A 14,525-nucleotide genomic window follows, 5' to 3' on the forward strand; every position below is an offset into this window, starting at 1 on the left:
CTATCAATCCTCCCCAAAAATAGAACTGTGGCTGGATGTTTCTCCTCGTGGGAGAATCTAGAACTAGGGGGCATAATTTCAGAATAAGGGGGACCCTTTTAAATCGGAAATGAGGAGGAATTTCTTCTCTGAGGGTCATGAATCTTTGGAATTCTCTTTCCCAGAGAGCTGTGGAGGCTAGGTCATTGAATATGTTGAAGGCGGAGATAGACAGATTTTGAAAGGTAAAGGAGTCAAGGGTTATGGGGAGCGGGCTGGGAAGTGGAGTTGAGGCCAAGATCAGATCGGCCACGATCTTATTGAATGGCGGAGCAGGCTCGAGGGGGCCGGATGACCTACTCCTGCTCCTATGTTCTTATGTTCTTATGAAATAATTGACACAGAGGAGCATCGTGTTGACGTCAGAAAACGCTGGAAAAACTCAGCAGGCCAGGACGTGGAGAGAGAAACAGAGTTAACGTTTCAGGTCGAAGACCCTTCGTCAGAACTGGGGAAAAAAACAGGAAAAGGGATAGATTTTAAAGCAAGTGGGGGCTGGGAAAAGGGGGAGGAGATGAAAGAACAAAAGGGAAGGTCAGTGATAGGATAGAAAGCAGGAGAGATTAAGAGACATTGAGAGACATTCCTTATCTGAGGAAGGATATTCTTGCCATGGAGGGAGTGCAGCGAAGATTCACCAGGCTGATACCTGGGATGGCAGGAATGACGTATGAGGAGAGATTTGGTCGATTGGGCTTATACTCGCTGGAGTTTAGAAGAATGAGAGGGGATCTCATTGAAACTTATAAAATTCTAACAGGACTAAACAGACTAGATGCAGGAAGGATGTTCCTGATGGCCGAGGAGTCCAGAACCAGGGGTCACAGTCTAAGGGAACAGGGATTACAGCAACAACTAGACCTACTCGACAAATACTGCCAAAATTGGGCTCTAACAGTAAATCTAAAGAAAACCAACATCATGATTTTTCAAAAAAGGCCCAGATGTCAGGAAAACAAATACCAGTTTACTCTCAGTGATACCACTATAGGACACACTATGAGCTACACCTACCTTGGTCTAACTATTACAGCATCAGGGAGCTTCAGCATAGCAGTGAATGCATTAAAAGAAAAGGCCCGAAGAGCCCTATATGCAATAAAAAGAAAATTCTACAACATCCAAATCCCAATCAAAATCTGGCTCAAAATATTTGACAGCATAATCCTGCCCATTGCACTTTACGGTAGTGAAGTATGGGGCCCACTAAATCACCAAAGCTACACTAAATGGGAAAAACACACAATAGAAGCCCTACATGCAGAATTCTGCCGAAGCATCCTTCGCATCCAAAGGAAAACGCCAACAAATGCATGCAGAGCCGGACTAGGCAGATACCCACTGATAATAAACATCCAAAAACGAGCACTAAACTTCCTAAATCACCTCAAATCTAGCTCCCCAGACACCCTTCATTTCAAAGCCTTTCAGACCCAAGAGCTAAACCCAGAAAAGAGTCCCCTGAGTCAGCTGCTACTGAAACTAAGTACCCAGCCGGACCCTGACCAGCCCCAGACCAACACAGCCGTCCAAACACCAATCCGAGTGAACCAAATCATCAAACAATGCAAAGAAACCTACCTGGAACATTGGAACAAAATAACCGAAAGCCAAAGCAGATTAGAATGTTACCGGGCCCTAAAAAGAGAATATAAACTGGCAGACTATCTCTCGACCATCAGAGACACAAAACAGAGACAGACCCTCACCAAGTACAGACTAAGCGACCACCAACTGGAAATTGAAAAAGGCAGATACAAGAAATCCTGGCAGCCTAGAGAGAATAGAATATGCGATCAATGTCTGGCCGGCGAGGTTGAAACAGAAATGCATTTCCTCCTAAAATGCGAAAAATTCAACACATCAAGAAACATATTATTCAACAAGCTAAGCCAAACAACCCCAGATTTCAAGGAATTGGATGACCTGTCAAAATTAAGATTAGTCCTGGGAGAAGGAGACAGACCATACCTTGGGGCCAAATATGTAACACCATGTCACAACCTGAGGACTGTTTAAAAATTAAGACTGTTTAAAATTAATATTGAACGTACCCAATGAGATACAAAGACTGTTTAAAATTAATATTGTTTAAAAGTAATATTGTATGTACCCAACAAATGTCAAATCGACTGACACCTACAGAATGTTGGAAAACTGTACCTTTCTTGATATGTAAGCTTTGGCAATATGGTTCTCTGTAAACTTTCATGCCAATAAAGCATTTGAATTGGAATTGGAATTGGAATTGGATAAGGGGTAAGCCATTTAGGACAGAGATGAGGAGGAATTTCTTCACCCAGAGAGTGGTGAACCTGTGGAATTCTCTACCACAGAAGGCAGTGGAGGCCAATTCATTAAATATATTCAAGAAGGAGTTAGATATATTTCTTAAGGCTAAAGGGATCAAGGGATATGGGGAGAAAGCAGGGACAGGGTACTGAATTTAGATGATCAGCCATGATCTCATTGAATGGTGGAGCGGGCTCGAGGGGCCGAATGGCCTACTCCTGCTCCTATCTTCTATGTTTCAGGTTGAAGACCTTTCATCAGAACTGGAAAAAAAACAGGAAAAGGGATAGATTTTAAAGCAAGTAGGGGCTGGGAAAAGGGGGAGGGGATGAAAGAACAAAAGGGAAGGTCAGTGATGGGAATAGAAAGCAGGAGAGATTACGAGACATTGGGAGACATTAAGAGATATTCAAGGAACAAAGGGCGGCTCTGGATGAAGCGTGAATGGCCCTGGCAGAATAAAGGGCAGCTGCCATGTGGGAGGGAAGAAATGTAGATTAAAAAAAAGAGAAAATATATATATATATATGATAGGGGCCGAGGTTATGATCTGAAATTAATATAATAGCAAAATACCGCGGATGCTGGAAATCTGAAGTAACAACAGAAATCTACCCCGAGAGCTGCCGGGAGAAGGTCCTGAGAATCATCAAAGACGCGAGCCACCCCAGCCACAACCTCTTCGCCCTGCTCCCGTCCGGTAAGAGATATTGAAGCATACGGTCTCGTACCAGCAGGTTTCGAAACAGCTTCTACCCCCCAGGCCATAAGACTCATGAACAAATAATTTATTATTATTTATTACTGTTGTTTTATTTATTATTATTGTATTTCTATTAGTGTTTTTATCATTGCTATGCCATATTTATTCCAATGTTGGGAGGACTCGTAAAAATCAACATTTCAATGTGCAGTACACAGGTTTGCTGCATATATGACAAATAAAATTGAATTGAATTGAAAATGCTGGAAATACTCAGCAGGCCAGGCAGCATCCATGGAGAAACAGAGTTAACGTTTCAGGTCTGGGACCCTTCATCAGAGCCTCTGAAGAAGGGACCCAGACCTGAAAGGTTAACTCCGTCTCTCTCTCCACGGATGCTGCCTTGCTTGCTGAGTATTTCCAGCATTTTCTGTTGTTATCTAGGATCTGAAATTGTTGAACTTGACGTCATCACGTACGGGGTGCGGGGTTGGGGGGGAAAGAGGGAGAGAGAGCGAGAGAGAAGAGGGGAGGAGCGAACGGCTCTTAGAGCTGCCAATCACGGCCCCGCTGGCCCCGCCCCCATCTCTCGGAGACCACGCCCCCCCAGTCGGGGACTGTTTATAATCGGAGAGCCGAGCCGAGGGCCAGTTGTGCGCAGAAGCAGAAGCAGACGGAGCGCGGCGGCGTGAGCTGAGCGGAGCGGTTGAAAAAACAAAAACGGGCGCAGCGCGAGCCGCGGAGGGAAGATAATAAAATCCGGTGAGAGGGAAAACTCGCAGGTAAATAAAAAACACCTCATAATCGACGAAGCAAAAAACAAAAGCACAAAGTTGATCATTTCAGCTACCTCACTTTTTAAAAAAATCTTAGCCTTTCAACTGACACCTTGATTTCTCTTTAAATCATAATTCATAACTCTTGATCGCATGCATGCATGCATGCATGTGTGTGTATATATATATATTATGATTGTGGCTTTTTTATTTATTTTCCAAAGCCGATTCAATCCCAATTGCAAACAGTAAATCCACTGGTAAAAGTCCAGTACGTGCAACAGATTTGTTTTTGTTGTTGTTGATGTTTTTTTTACAATTGCAGAATTGTCTTAACTTTTTCCTTTAGGAAAAACAAAGCAGGAAAGAAGGGGGGAAAAAGCACCAGATTGCAGATGCGATGATGACATCCCCATCTGGTATTGCAGAACTGATCCAAAGGCAACTTGTCAGGCCACTTTGTGAAGCCGGGCAACCTGCCGTCATTTGTAAAGACTGCTTCCTTTTACAATTTACCGCAGTGAAAGATAAACCAATAGACTTAAAACGTGCTCCTAGCAGGACTTTAACTTTTTTTTTGTTTGTTTTCCAACTCCAGATGCCACGTTTGGCAGCTGTGGCTCAGAGTGGGTAGCACTCTCACCTCTGGGCCAGAAAGTTGTGCGTTCAAGTTCCCACTCCAGAGACTTGCGCACAAAAATCTAGGCTGACAGTCCTGATGCAGTGCTGAGGGAGTGCCGCACTGTCGGTGGTGCCGTCTTTCGGATGAGACGTTAAACTGAGGCCCCGTCTGCTCTCTCAGGTGGACGTAAAAGATCCCACCGCCACTATTTCGAAGAAGAGCCAGGGGAGTTCACCTCGGTGTCCCGGCCAATATTTTTCCCTCCATCATCATCACTAAAACAGGTGGACCTTATCACATTGCTGTTTGTGGGAGCTTGCTGTGCGCAAATTGGTTGCCACGTTTCCTACATTACAACAGTGACGTACACTTCAAAAGTACTTCATTGGCTGTAAAGCACTTTGGGACATCTGGAGGTCATGAAAGGCGCTGTATAAATGCAAGTCTTTTTTTCAAACTTCAGGCAATACACCGAGCCAGACCCCATTAAATTTTAACTGCAGGAGTATAACTAGGAGACGCAACTAGTAATAAGGTCATTTTAGGACAGGACTGGGGTCGGGCAATTCTTGTAAACACAAAATTGATCAACCATTGGAATAAGCTTCAAGATAGTATAGGCAAAAATCATATAAGAAACAATTTAATGCTGCGGGGGTGGTGGTGTGGGGTGTGTGCATTTTAGAGGATGGATGGATGAATTAAGATAAAAAGAAAGACTTACATTTACATAGTGCCTTTCACGACCTCCGGACATCTCAAAGTGCTTTACAGCCAATGAAGTGGAGTCACTGTTGTAATGTGGGAAACGCGGCAGCCAATTTGCGCACAGCAAGGTCCCACAAACAGCAATGTGATAACGACCAGACAATCTGTTTTTGGGCCCAATGGCCTTACAAATCCATAATACTTTTGTGAAAGAAAGAACTTGCATTTATAGAGTGCATTTCACACCTCTGATCATCCCAAAGTGTTTGGCAGCCGCTGAGGTACTTTTGAAATGTAGTTACAGTTGTAATGTAGGGAAACTCAGCAGCCAATTTGCGCACAGCAAGGTCCCACAAGCAGCAATGAGTTGATGACCAGATAATCTGTTTTTGGTGATGTTGGTTGAGGAATGAATGTTGGCCAGGACACCGGGAGAGCTTCACTACTCTTTGAATAGTGCCGTGGCATCTTTTATGCCCACCTAAGAAGGCAAGTAGGTGTAACATCTTGATATTGGTTTAATATCTTGTGTTAAACTAAAATGTTAAAACTAACAGGGAGTAGTTGAGGTGAATAGCATAGATGCATTTAAGGGGAAGCTAGATAAGCACATGAGGGAGAAATGTTGGAAGGATATGCTAACTCTGTTAGGTGAAGTAGGGTGGTAGGAGGCTCGTGTGGAGCATAAAATGCTGCATAGACCAGTTGGGTCACATGGCCCGTTTCTGTCCTGTAAATTCTATGAAAGACAGCAGCTCCAGTAATTCTGTATTCCCTTCATACTGTATTAAAGTGTCAGCCTAGATTATGTGCTCAGGTTTCTGGAGTGGGGCTTGAATCCACAACCTTTTGACTTGGAGCCAAGGCTGACAGTTGTGAATGATGATTTATACGTTTTGAGATAGTATGTTTTAAACTTTTAAGAAGATTTGTTAACGGTTTGCAAAGCTGGTGGAGTATGTTCTTTTGAGTTGTTTATTGCTGTAAACTGATACTGTAAGTTAACAACTGGTTGCTTTCATTCATTCAAGCTGTGCCAGGGTATTCTGCAACCCTACTAGTTTTCACAATTGTGTGGCAATGCGGAAGAACTGGTTATTATAATGCAGACATGTGATACAATACTCAGTTGTTTCACTGCAGAATTTTAAAAAATCCATCTTTTTTAATTCAGGGAACGGAAATGGGGAGAATTGTGTTAAGAGAAATATTGAAAAAATTACAAAATTGAAACGTCATGGTATTCAAAATATTTAATTTTCTATCATTAAAACCAATCCACAGAAATCTGATTGTATGTATAATATTTTTATACTGTGCCCCTGGATGGGGTAGTTGTACCTGAATACAGTATAATCTTTTATAAAGACTGACTTCTCCCACTTTAGTCTTTTTAGTATTTGCAAATTACCATTTTAATAATATTTGAATACTATACATGCATGTAATTGTAAAACCACAACTCAATGAGACTAGCCAATACCGTTGACAAGACAGTACTCACATTTTAATAATAGAGGTGCTACACTTAGACTCTGCATTCAAAAGTATATTGGTGCAATGGCAGAAGTTCAGACACAAGTGACTGGTAAACCTAGAACTCGGCTCTAAGATATTAAAGGTACACTCAACTGAATTCTTCCCCTTGGAAATCATCCAAAGGAGACAAGAGGAAGGTCTTTTTAATAGGTGTAAATCTATGTAGCTATACAAAGATTATTTCTCTTCGATTATCATCACAGAATGAGGTGATACTAATACAAAAGAACTTCAAAAAGGATTAGTGAATAGAAATGTTTTCCCTTGCAGAATAGTATATGCATAAAATAGACTTGACAAAATCAGTTAATGCTGACTTAATATCTGTTTAAAGAACTGAATTGAAGATCATCTGATAAATTGAGGGATAAATGCAATGCTTAGTGTGCCACAGAGCCATAACAAACCATGAAGTTCTTAGCATAGCAAGTGAATTTCGAGCAAAGGGTCCTTTTCATGCGCAATCCCCTTTGGAGTTCCCCAAATATCTATCCTGTGCCTCTTTTTCTCTTCCTCATGTACTGAGTGCACCAACCTCTACACCACTTCCCTTGATCCATTGATAATCTCTCTCTTGTCAGATTGCCTATTGTGAAGCCAAGGATGAACCAAGATGTTCTCCAACTTATCACCTGAAAAGATCCAAACTGTTGTTTCTGGCCCCTGGCATAAACTACTGTAATTAAATCAATTTGTCCTCCCAGCCACTGGCTCCGGCTGAAACAGGCCACATGAAATCTTACTGTCCAGTTCGACCCACAGTTGGTCTTATGCATCACCAAGACTGTTTACTGCCACCTCTGTCTGAGCCCCTACCTCATCCCAGCCAGCATCCAAATCCTTCTCTGCATTTTTTGAACTTCTAGAGTCAATCCTCCAATGCTTTCCTTGCTGACCACCCACCCATCACCTTCCAGAAAGAGCAATTCATCCAAAACTCCCCTGCTGTCACCAAGCCTTATCTTCCTATCATTTCCATCCTGACTGACCTACACTGGCTCCCTGTTCTCCAACACCTTGTCCTCATCTTCAAATCCTTCCTTTTTTTTGACATACCCCACTTGTACAACCTCTCCCAGCTGACTTCTCCTATTGTGCCCTTTGGTCCTCTGAGTCGGGCCTTCTTAACCCTTTTTGACGACCTTCTGTTGCCTTGGCTTTATTCTCTGGAATGCTCCCTTTAAACCCCTCAACCAATCTATTTCTTGTACAAAAGCAAAATACTGCGGATGCTCGAAATCCAAAATAAAAACAGAAAATGCTGGAGATACTCAGCAGGTCAAGTAGCATCTGTGGAGAGAGAAACCGAGTTAATGGGCTGAATTTTGCTGGTGCTCAGAGGGCGGGTGGTGAGGCGGGCCCGCTGTCAAAATAGAAAAGATTGACAGCGGGTAGGGAACCCGCTGTCAACCCGCCACCATGCGAGTCTCCCAGGTGTCGGGTCTGTCAGCGTTGAGCAGACCCGACACCAAGCGGCGGGGGAGGCAATTGACATCATTGAATGGATTGTTAACATCCAATTAAGTGTTCTTTTATGCCTACATTTCAATTTTACGTGCTCCCCCACGGGTTACCCGCTGCTCGGGGAACACGTCAGCTCAGCATGCTGTGAGTGGATTCAGTATTGAATTCTCTCATGACCTGACAGCTGCCAAAGTTGTATAAAAGATCCCATGTTACAGCTGTTCACTTTCAAAGCTCAGAAACTGTTGGTTACTGCATTTGGAAGACATATTGAGCTTTCTGCAGCTTGCAAGTGTTTGGAGCCAACTCTCTATCCAGTGCCACCTCATTGGAACAACCTCTCTCACCATTGACAGATCGCTTCTGTCATCTCAACTTCACCTGCCATCTATTCCATCAGCATCGTTGCCCTTGAAAATAGCTCCCCTTGGTCCTCAGAATCCTACAAAGATCAGCCCCAACACCAGCAGCACCGAGCACACCACCAGCAGCAACAACAACAACACCAGCCTTCTCCGTAATCAGCTGATGCTGCACAGGACACAGGGCATCAGCACCTGATTACATTGCTGCCCGGGACGCCAGGGATGGCCTCACCATGGCCAGATTTACTTCACTTGACACTGTACACCCTAGATGCCACATGATGCGCCAGATTGGCACCACCCCACACCAACACCATAAAGCATCCCTACAATGCCCAAGCCATTCTGTTCACACTCCTCACCATTGCGGGGGGGTACCGTTATGTCTCACCATCCACTACAACTCACTAAGCCACTTCCAAAGGTGCACACAAATCTGTCCAAGAATGCAAAATGCTGAAAATAAAGGTTTCGATGTTTGACAGCACATTACCAGAAACTTCCCATGAACATTGGCTAAATCACACAAGTGCCTACCCTTGTGTGTTGTTAGTTGGTATGCTTGCAGTAGGATGAGTGTGAGGGATGGCTAGTGAAATGGGGAAGTGATGATAATGTAGATAGAGAGGGATGGGTGGAGGTGCAAGGTAAGTTGGTGTGAGTAAAGATGTGCAGGAGTAGGGTAGGGAAGGCAGAGTGATGTGGATGTGATGAGCGGCACAGCAGGATGAGGCTGAGTGTGGCTTGGCAGTAACGTTTCGTGATCTACTGAGATAATTGAAAGGCTTGCGCTACTGCAGCCTGGTCCTCCTGACGACATCCCTGCTTGTGCCCTCCTGTGCAATGTGCAACCAGGCTGCGTTGATCTCCTGGGGAGGTCTCTTCCGCCCATGAGAAGGGAAGAGAACCTCCCTACATATGCTTATGTAGAGCCTGGGTGCAGCTGTGCACTTTTGTGCAGTGCTTGTCAGTATTTGTAGCACCTCAATGCTGTAGAACACTGACAGCAGAACTGTTAAAATCAATTTGTGCATGGCCCCTTTAAGGAAACCGGCTGATGATGCGTCATCAAATGACATCATCAGACCTGCTTCCTTTTAATTGGCCGGGAACCTCGCAGGGCGGGCTTAACAAGCCCTATTAACGGAAAATCACTTGGTGAGTGTGGGCTGCATTATACAGCACGCTGTGACTGCAACACTGGCCCTGGACCTTCCTCGGTCGGTGAAATTGCGGCCTCTGTTTCAGATCGATGACTTTTCATCAGAACTGGAAAAAGTTAGAGATGTAACAGGTTTTAAGCAAGTACAGAGGCAGGGAAAGGGGAGAGGAGAGGAAAGAACAAAAGGGAGAGTCTGTGATGGGGTGGAAGGCAGGAGCGATTAAATGACAAAATGGATGATGGTGCAAGGCAAAAGGTGATGGTAATAGGACAAGTAAAGAAATAAAAGATGTGTCTAGAGGAGGTGTAAATGGCAACAGCAGAATCATTACCAGCACTTGCTGTCCGAAAAAATGGGAGCGGTGGTTATGAGTCTAGAAGGAAGTACCTAATCGAGACGATGAGGTGCTATTCCTCAAGCTTCCGTTGAGCTTTATTAGAACCGTGTAGGAGACCAAGGGCAGAGAAGTCAGAGTGGGAGTGGGGCGGTGAATTAAAATGACAGGTGACTGGAAGCTCAGGGTCACACTTGTGGACTGAATGGAGGTGTTCCGCAAAGTGATCACTCAATCTGCGTTTGGTCTCGCCAATGTAGAGGAGACCGAATTGTGAGCAGCAAATACAGTATATTAAATTTTTTGAAAAATTCGTTTATGGGATGTGGGCGTCGCTGGCAAGGCCAGCATTTATTGCCCATCCCTAATTGCCCTTGAGAAGGTGGTGGTGAGCCGCCTTCTTGAACCGCTGCAGTCTGTGTGGTGAAGGTACTCCCACATTGCTGTTAGGGGGGGGAGTTCCAAGATTTTGACCCAGCGACGATGAAGGATCGGCGATATACTTCTAAGTCAGGATGGTGTGTAACTTGGAGGTGGTGGTGTTCCCATGCGCCTGATGCCCTTGTCCTTCTAGGTGGAAGAGGACGCGGGTTTGGGAGGTGCTGCCGAAGAAGCCTTGGCGAGTTGCTGCAGTGCATCTTGTAGATGGTACACACTGCAGCCACGGTACGCCAGTGGTGGAGGGAGTGAACGTTTAAAGTGGTGGATGGGGTGCCAATCAAGTGGGCTGCTTTGTCCTGGGTGGTGTCGAGCTTCTTGAGTGTTGTTGGAGCTGCACTCCTCCAGGCAAGTGGAGAGTATTCCATCACACTCCTTACTTGTGCCTTGTAGATGGTGAAAAGGCTTTGGGGAGTCAGGAGGTGAGACACTCGCCGCAGAATACCTAGCCTCTAACCTGCTCTTGTTGCCACAGTATTTATGTGGCGGGCCCAGTTCAGTTTCTGGTCAATGGTGACGCCCCAGGATGTTGATGGTAGGGGATTCGGTGATAGTAATGCTGTTGAATGTTAAGGTGCGGTGGTTAGACTCTCACTTGTTGGAGATAGTCATTGCCTGGCACTTCTGTGGCGCAAATGTTACCTGTCACTTTCCAACCCAAGCCTGAACGTCGTCCAGATCTTATTGCATGCGGGCATGGACTGCTTCATTATCTGAGGAGTTGTGAATAGCACTGAATGCTGCAGTCATCAGCGAACATCCCCATTTCTGACCTTATGCTGGAGGGAAAGTCATTGATGAAGCAGCTGAAGATGGTTGGGCCTAGGACACTGCCCTCAGCAATTTGGGGGTCCGGTCAGCGGTGACTTTCATAAGATTAATATTAATAAGCTGAATATTTTCAGAAGAAGTTATTCTGTGCAATTCCCTTGCCAATTGTAGCAATGTCTAATAGTCTTGTGTTTTTTTTCCTCTCGATTCCTAAAGGCTCAATGTCTCAATCCAAAGGCACAGTTGTTCTTGCCTACAGTGGTGGGTTGGATACCTCGTGTATTCTGGTTTGGCTGAAGGAACAAGGATATGATATTGTTGCATATCTGGTAAGAATCTATTTGCGTTGGTTTATTATTAATGCGTGCTGTGACTTGCATCCACTAAGATTGGCCCAGCATTCTAAAATGGTGAATTGACTGTCTTGCCTGGCAATTTAACAACTATTGAAAATGATTTTTACATTGACTGACTGGTAGTGCGAGGGAGGTGGTTGCAGTGGAATACAAGGAACGTGAATTATTGACTTTGTAATAGACACAGAGTTCAATTATGGGAGTGGTCATTGATGCTGAAAGTAGTATATCTAGATTTTAAAACTCCAAAATGTAAAGCATTGATTGTGATGAGAGCAATGTTCTTGTTTGATGACCAATGTCAAGAAAAAATAACACCAAATCAATTCTTAAATCTACAAACTGATTATTTTTGTGGCTCATGGTGTTACTTTAGTTCTTTTCGTTTCTACCTCACAAGCTAATGGGCTGGAATTTGCTGGAGCAGGTCATCTCGCAGCATGCCCGGTTAGTTAGGCTTTTTCCTGCACCCTTAAGCTCACAAATGTTTTGCCCTGGAAGTTGGAGCTGATAACAGCGCAGCTAGGCCAACAGGGCATATGGGACATTTGTGAACGACGGGACCAACAGTGTATTTCCTTCATCAAAAAAATGTAGCAAAATGTCCCAAGCACTTCACAGTTGGACAGAAGTAGGAGGGACATTAGCGAAGGTGGTCAAATATGCTGTCAAAAGGTAAGCTTAAGGAGGGTTTTGTAAAGAATGCTCACATTTGCATGGTGCTAGAGACCATAAATCGCTGTGTAAAATTGTTTTGAAGTATTTGTATTCACAGTAAAAAATACTTTGCACTTTTAGTGGAACAACTCCAGTCTGAGTAATTTGGGGGAGTAATGTTGGCCTGGAGAATTGTACTTAATCGGATGCACCAGGTAGCAGTCAAACTGAATTCAGCGACTCACTTTTAAGTCAGTCAACTTTGCAGACACCATCACCACATTGTTGGGGGGTGGGAAAGGGGGAGGTGGGGGGGAAGAGGATTAGTAGAGTCTTGTGACATAGCCAGAGAGCTCAACAGTTGGGCTGAATGGCCTGTTTCTGTACTGTACATTTTATGTAAGAAGGACCCAGACAAAATTTGCAAGTGGGCAGAACTATTGCAGATAAAAATAAAATAGATTAGTGTAAGGTATAGAGAGGTTTCTGAATGATATTAGACTCAGCACTGACTATGTCCAGTCATGACAGAGGAGCAAACGACAAATTAATCAGAATGCTAAGCTATATCGGCAAATCAGTCACGTGCAAGTCTACAGTTGTCATTCTGTATAGTCCTCTTGTCAGGCAACAGCTTGAATACTGCATTCAGTTCTGGTCATTGATGCCAAAGGGAAGCATTCAAGAGTTGGATGTGACAGGGAAAAGGGCCACAAGTTGATCCTTGGTGTCGGAGGATTGAGTTATGAGGAAACATTAGATACACTTTGGAATTTTCAGCCTTAAAATTAGGTGAATGAGAGGCAACCTTACAGAGGTACAAGATACCAAATAGAATAGGGAAGGTTAATCCTGAGCACTATTCCATGTTGATGCATGACTTGGGACAAGGGGACATGTGTACGAACTGGTGAAAGACAAGTTCAGGACTGATGTTAGGAAACACTTCACACAGAATGATTAATACCTGAGCGGTCTCCCATATAGAGCAGTGGATGCTAAAACTCGAGCCATTCAAGGGGGCAGTTGGTTGGTGGGATGGGTGGGCTTGTAGTTTTCTGTGGAAGGACAAGCTGAATGGCGTCCCTCGTGTGTACTTAGTACTTGAGATGTATTTTTACTGTGAATAATGTTGATTTGCATACAGCACGTGAGGTTGGAATGTAATAGCACATTTTTAGTTCTCTTGCAGATATGCGCAATTCCCCGAAAATTTGTATTGTTTGATTGAACAGTTCCACAGTACTCTAAATATCAATTTTTTTTAGCATTGATACAAACTATCTTTGGGAAATAACTGGAAAAACTTTTTTAAATTATTTTCCTTGAGTCTCTAATGAACCTCAGTACCTTTATAAAAGAACACTATTTTTACTTGTCATTATCTCCTTTTTCAAGTCCCATTAATAGCTATCACAGATAATATTCTAACCTACTTTGTGCCATACAGCAGCTACCAGGGCTGCGATTTTCCCTACCTCGGCGGGTCCGTGACAGGCGATATCTGTGGCGGGTCTCGGCCTTGCTGTAGGCTCCATCCCGGCCTCTGACATGACTTTCCCCTGATTGGGCTTGTTAAGCCCACCCAGTGAGTTTCCTGGCCAGTTGAAGGAAGCGGGTCTGATGACGTCATTTACGATGCATCATCAGTCAGCTTCCTTAAAGGGACCATGCGCAAATTTACTTTGACATTTGTGCTGTCAGTGTTCTACAGCATTGAGGTGCTGCAAACACTGACGAGCACTGCACAGAGGTGCACGGCAGCACCCAGGCTCTCCCATAACTCCCTCCATATGCTTATGGAGGGAGTCACAGCACGCAAGGAGGTTCTCTTCCCTTCCCATGGGTGGAAGAGACCTCGCCAGGAGACCAACGCAGCCTAGTTGCACATTGCACAGGAGGGCACAAGCAGGGATGTTGTCAGGAGGACCAGGCTGCAGTGGTGCAAAGCTTTCAATGATCTCAGATCACGAAACGGTACTGCAAAGCCACACTCAACCTCATCCTGTTGTGCCACTCATCACATCCCCATCACTCTGTCTTCCCTAACCTACTCCTGCACATCCTTACTCACACCAACTTACCATGTACCTCCACCCATCCCTCTCTATCTACATTATCACTTCCCCATCTCACTAGCCACTCCTCACACTCGCCCTCATCCTAGTCCAATCATACCAACTAACAACACACAAGGTTAGGCACTTGTGTGTTTTAGCCAATGTTCATGTGAAGTTTCTGTTAATGTGCTGTCAAACATTGAAATCTTTATTTTCAACACTTTGCTTTCTTGGACAG

The 14,525-nt window shown here is 44.3% G+C and overlaps 1 protein-coding gene across 1 annotated transcript in view; it reads left to right on the plus strand.

Annotated features, from left to right (window-relative positions):
- The first annotated feature begins 11,430 nt into the window (after positions 1–11,430).
- The window catches only part of ass1 (argininosuccinate synthase 1), a 145,502-nt gene continuing 142,407 nt past the window's right edge, over positions 11,431–14,525 (plus strand). The window contains exon 1 of the mRNA XM_085965449.1: positions 11,431–11,543. Within this exon, the coding sequence (XP_085821575.1) occupies positions 11,436–11,543 (108 nt within the window). The 5' untranslated portion in view covers positions 11,431–11,435. The remainder of the gene's footprint in view (positions 11,544–14,525) is intronic.

Source organism: Somniosus microcephalus, chromosome 23, assembly GCF_052327205.1.
Source record: "Somniosus microcephalus isolate GS21.2 chromosome 23, FLI_Smic_1.0, whole genome shotgun sequence".
Lineage (NCBI taxonomy): Eukaryota > Metazoa > Chordata > Chondrichthyes > Squaliformes > Somniosidae > Somniosus > Somniosus microcephalus.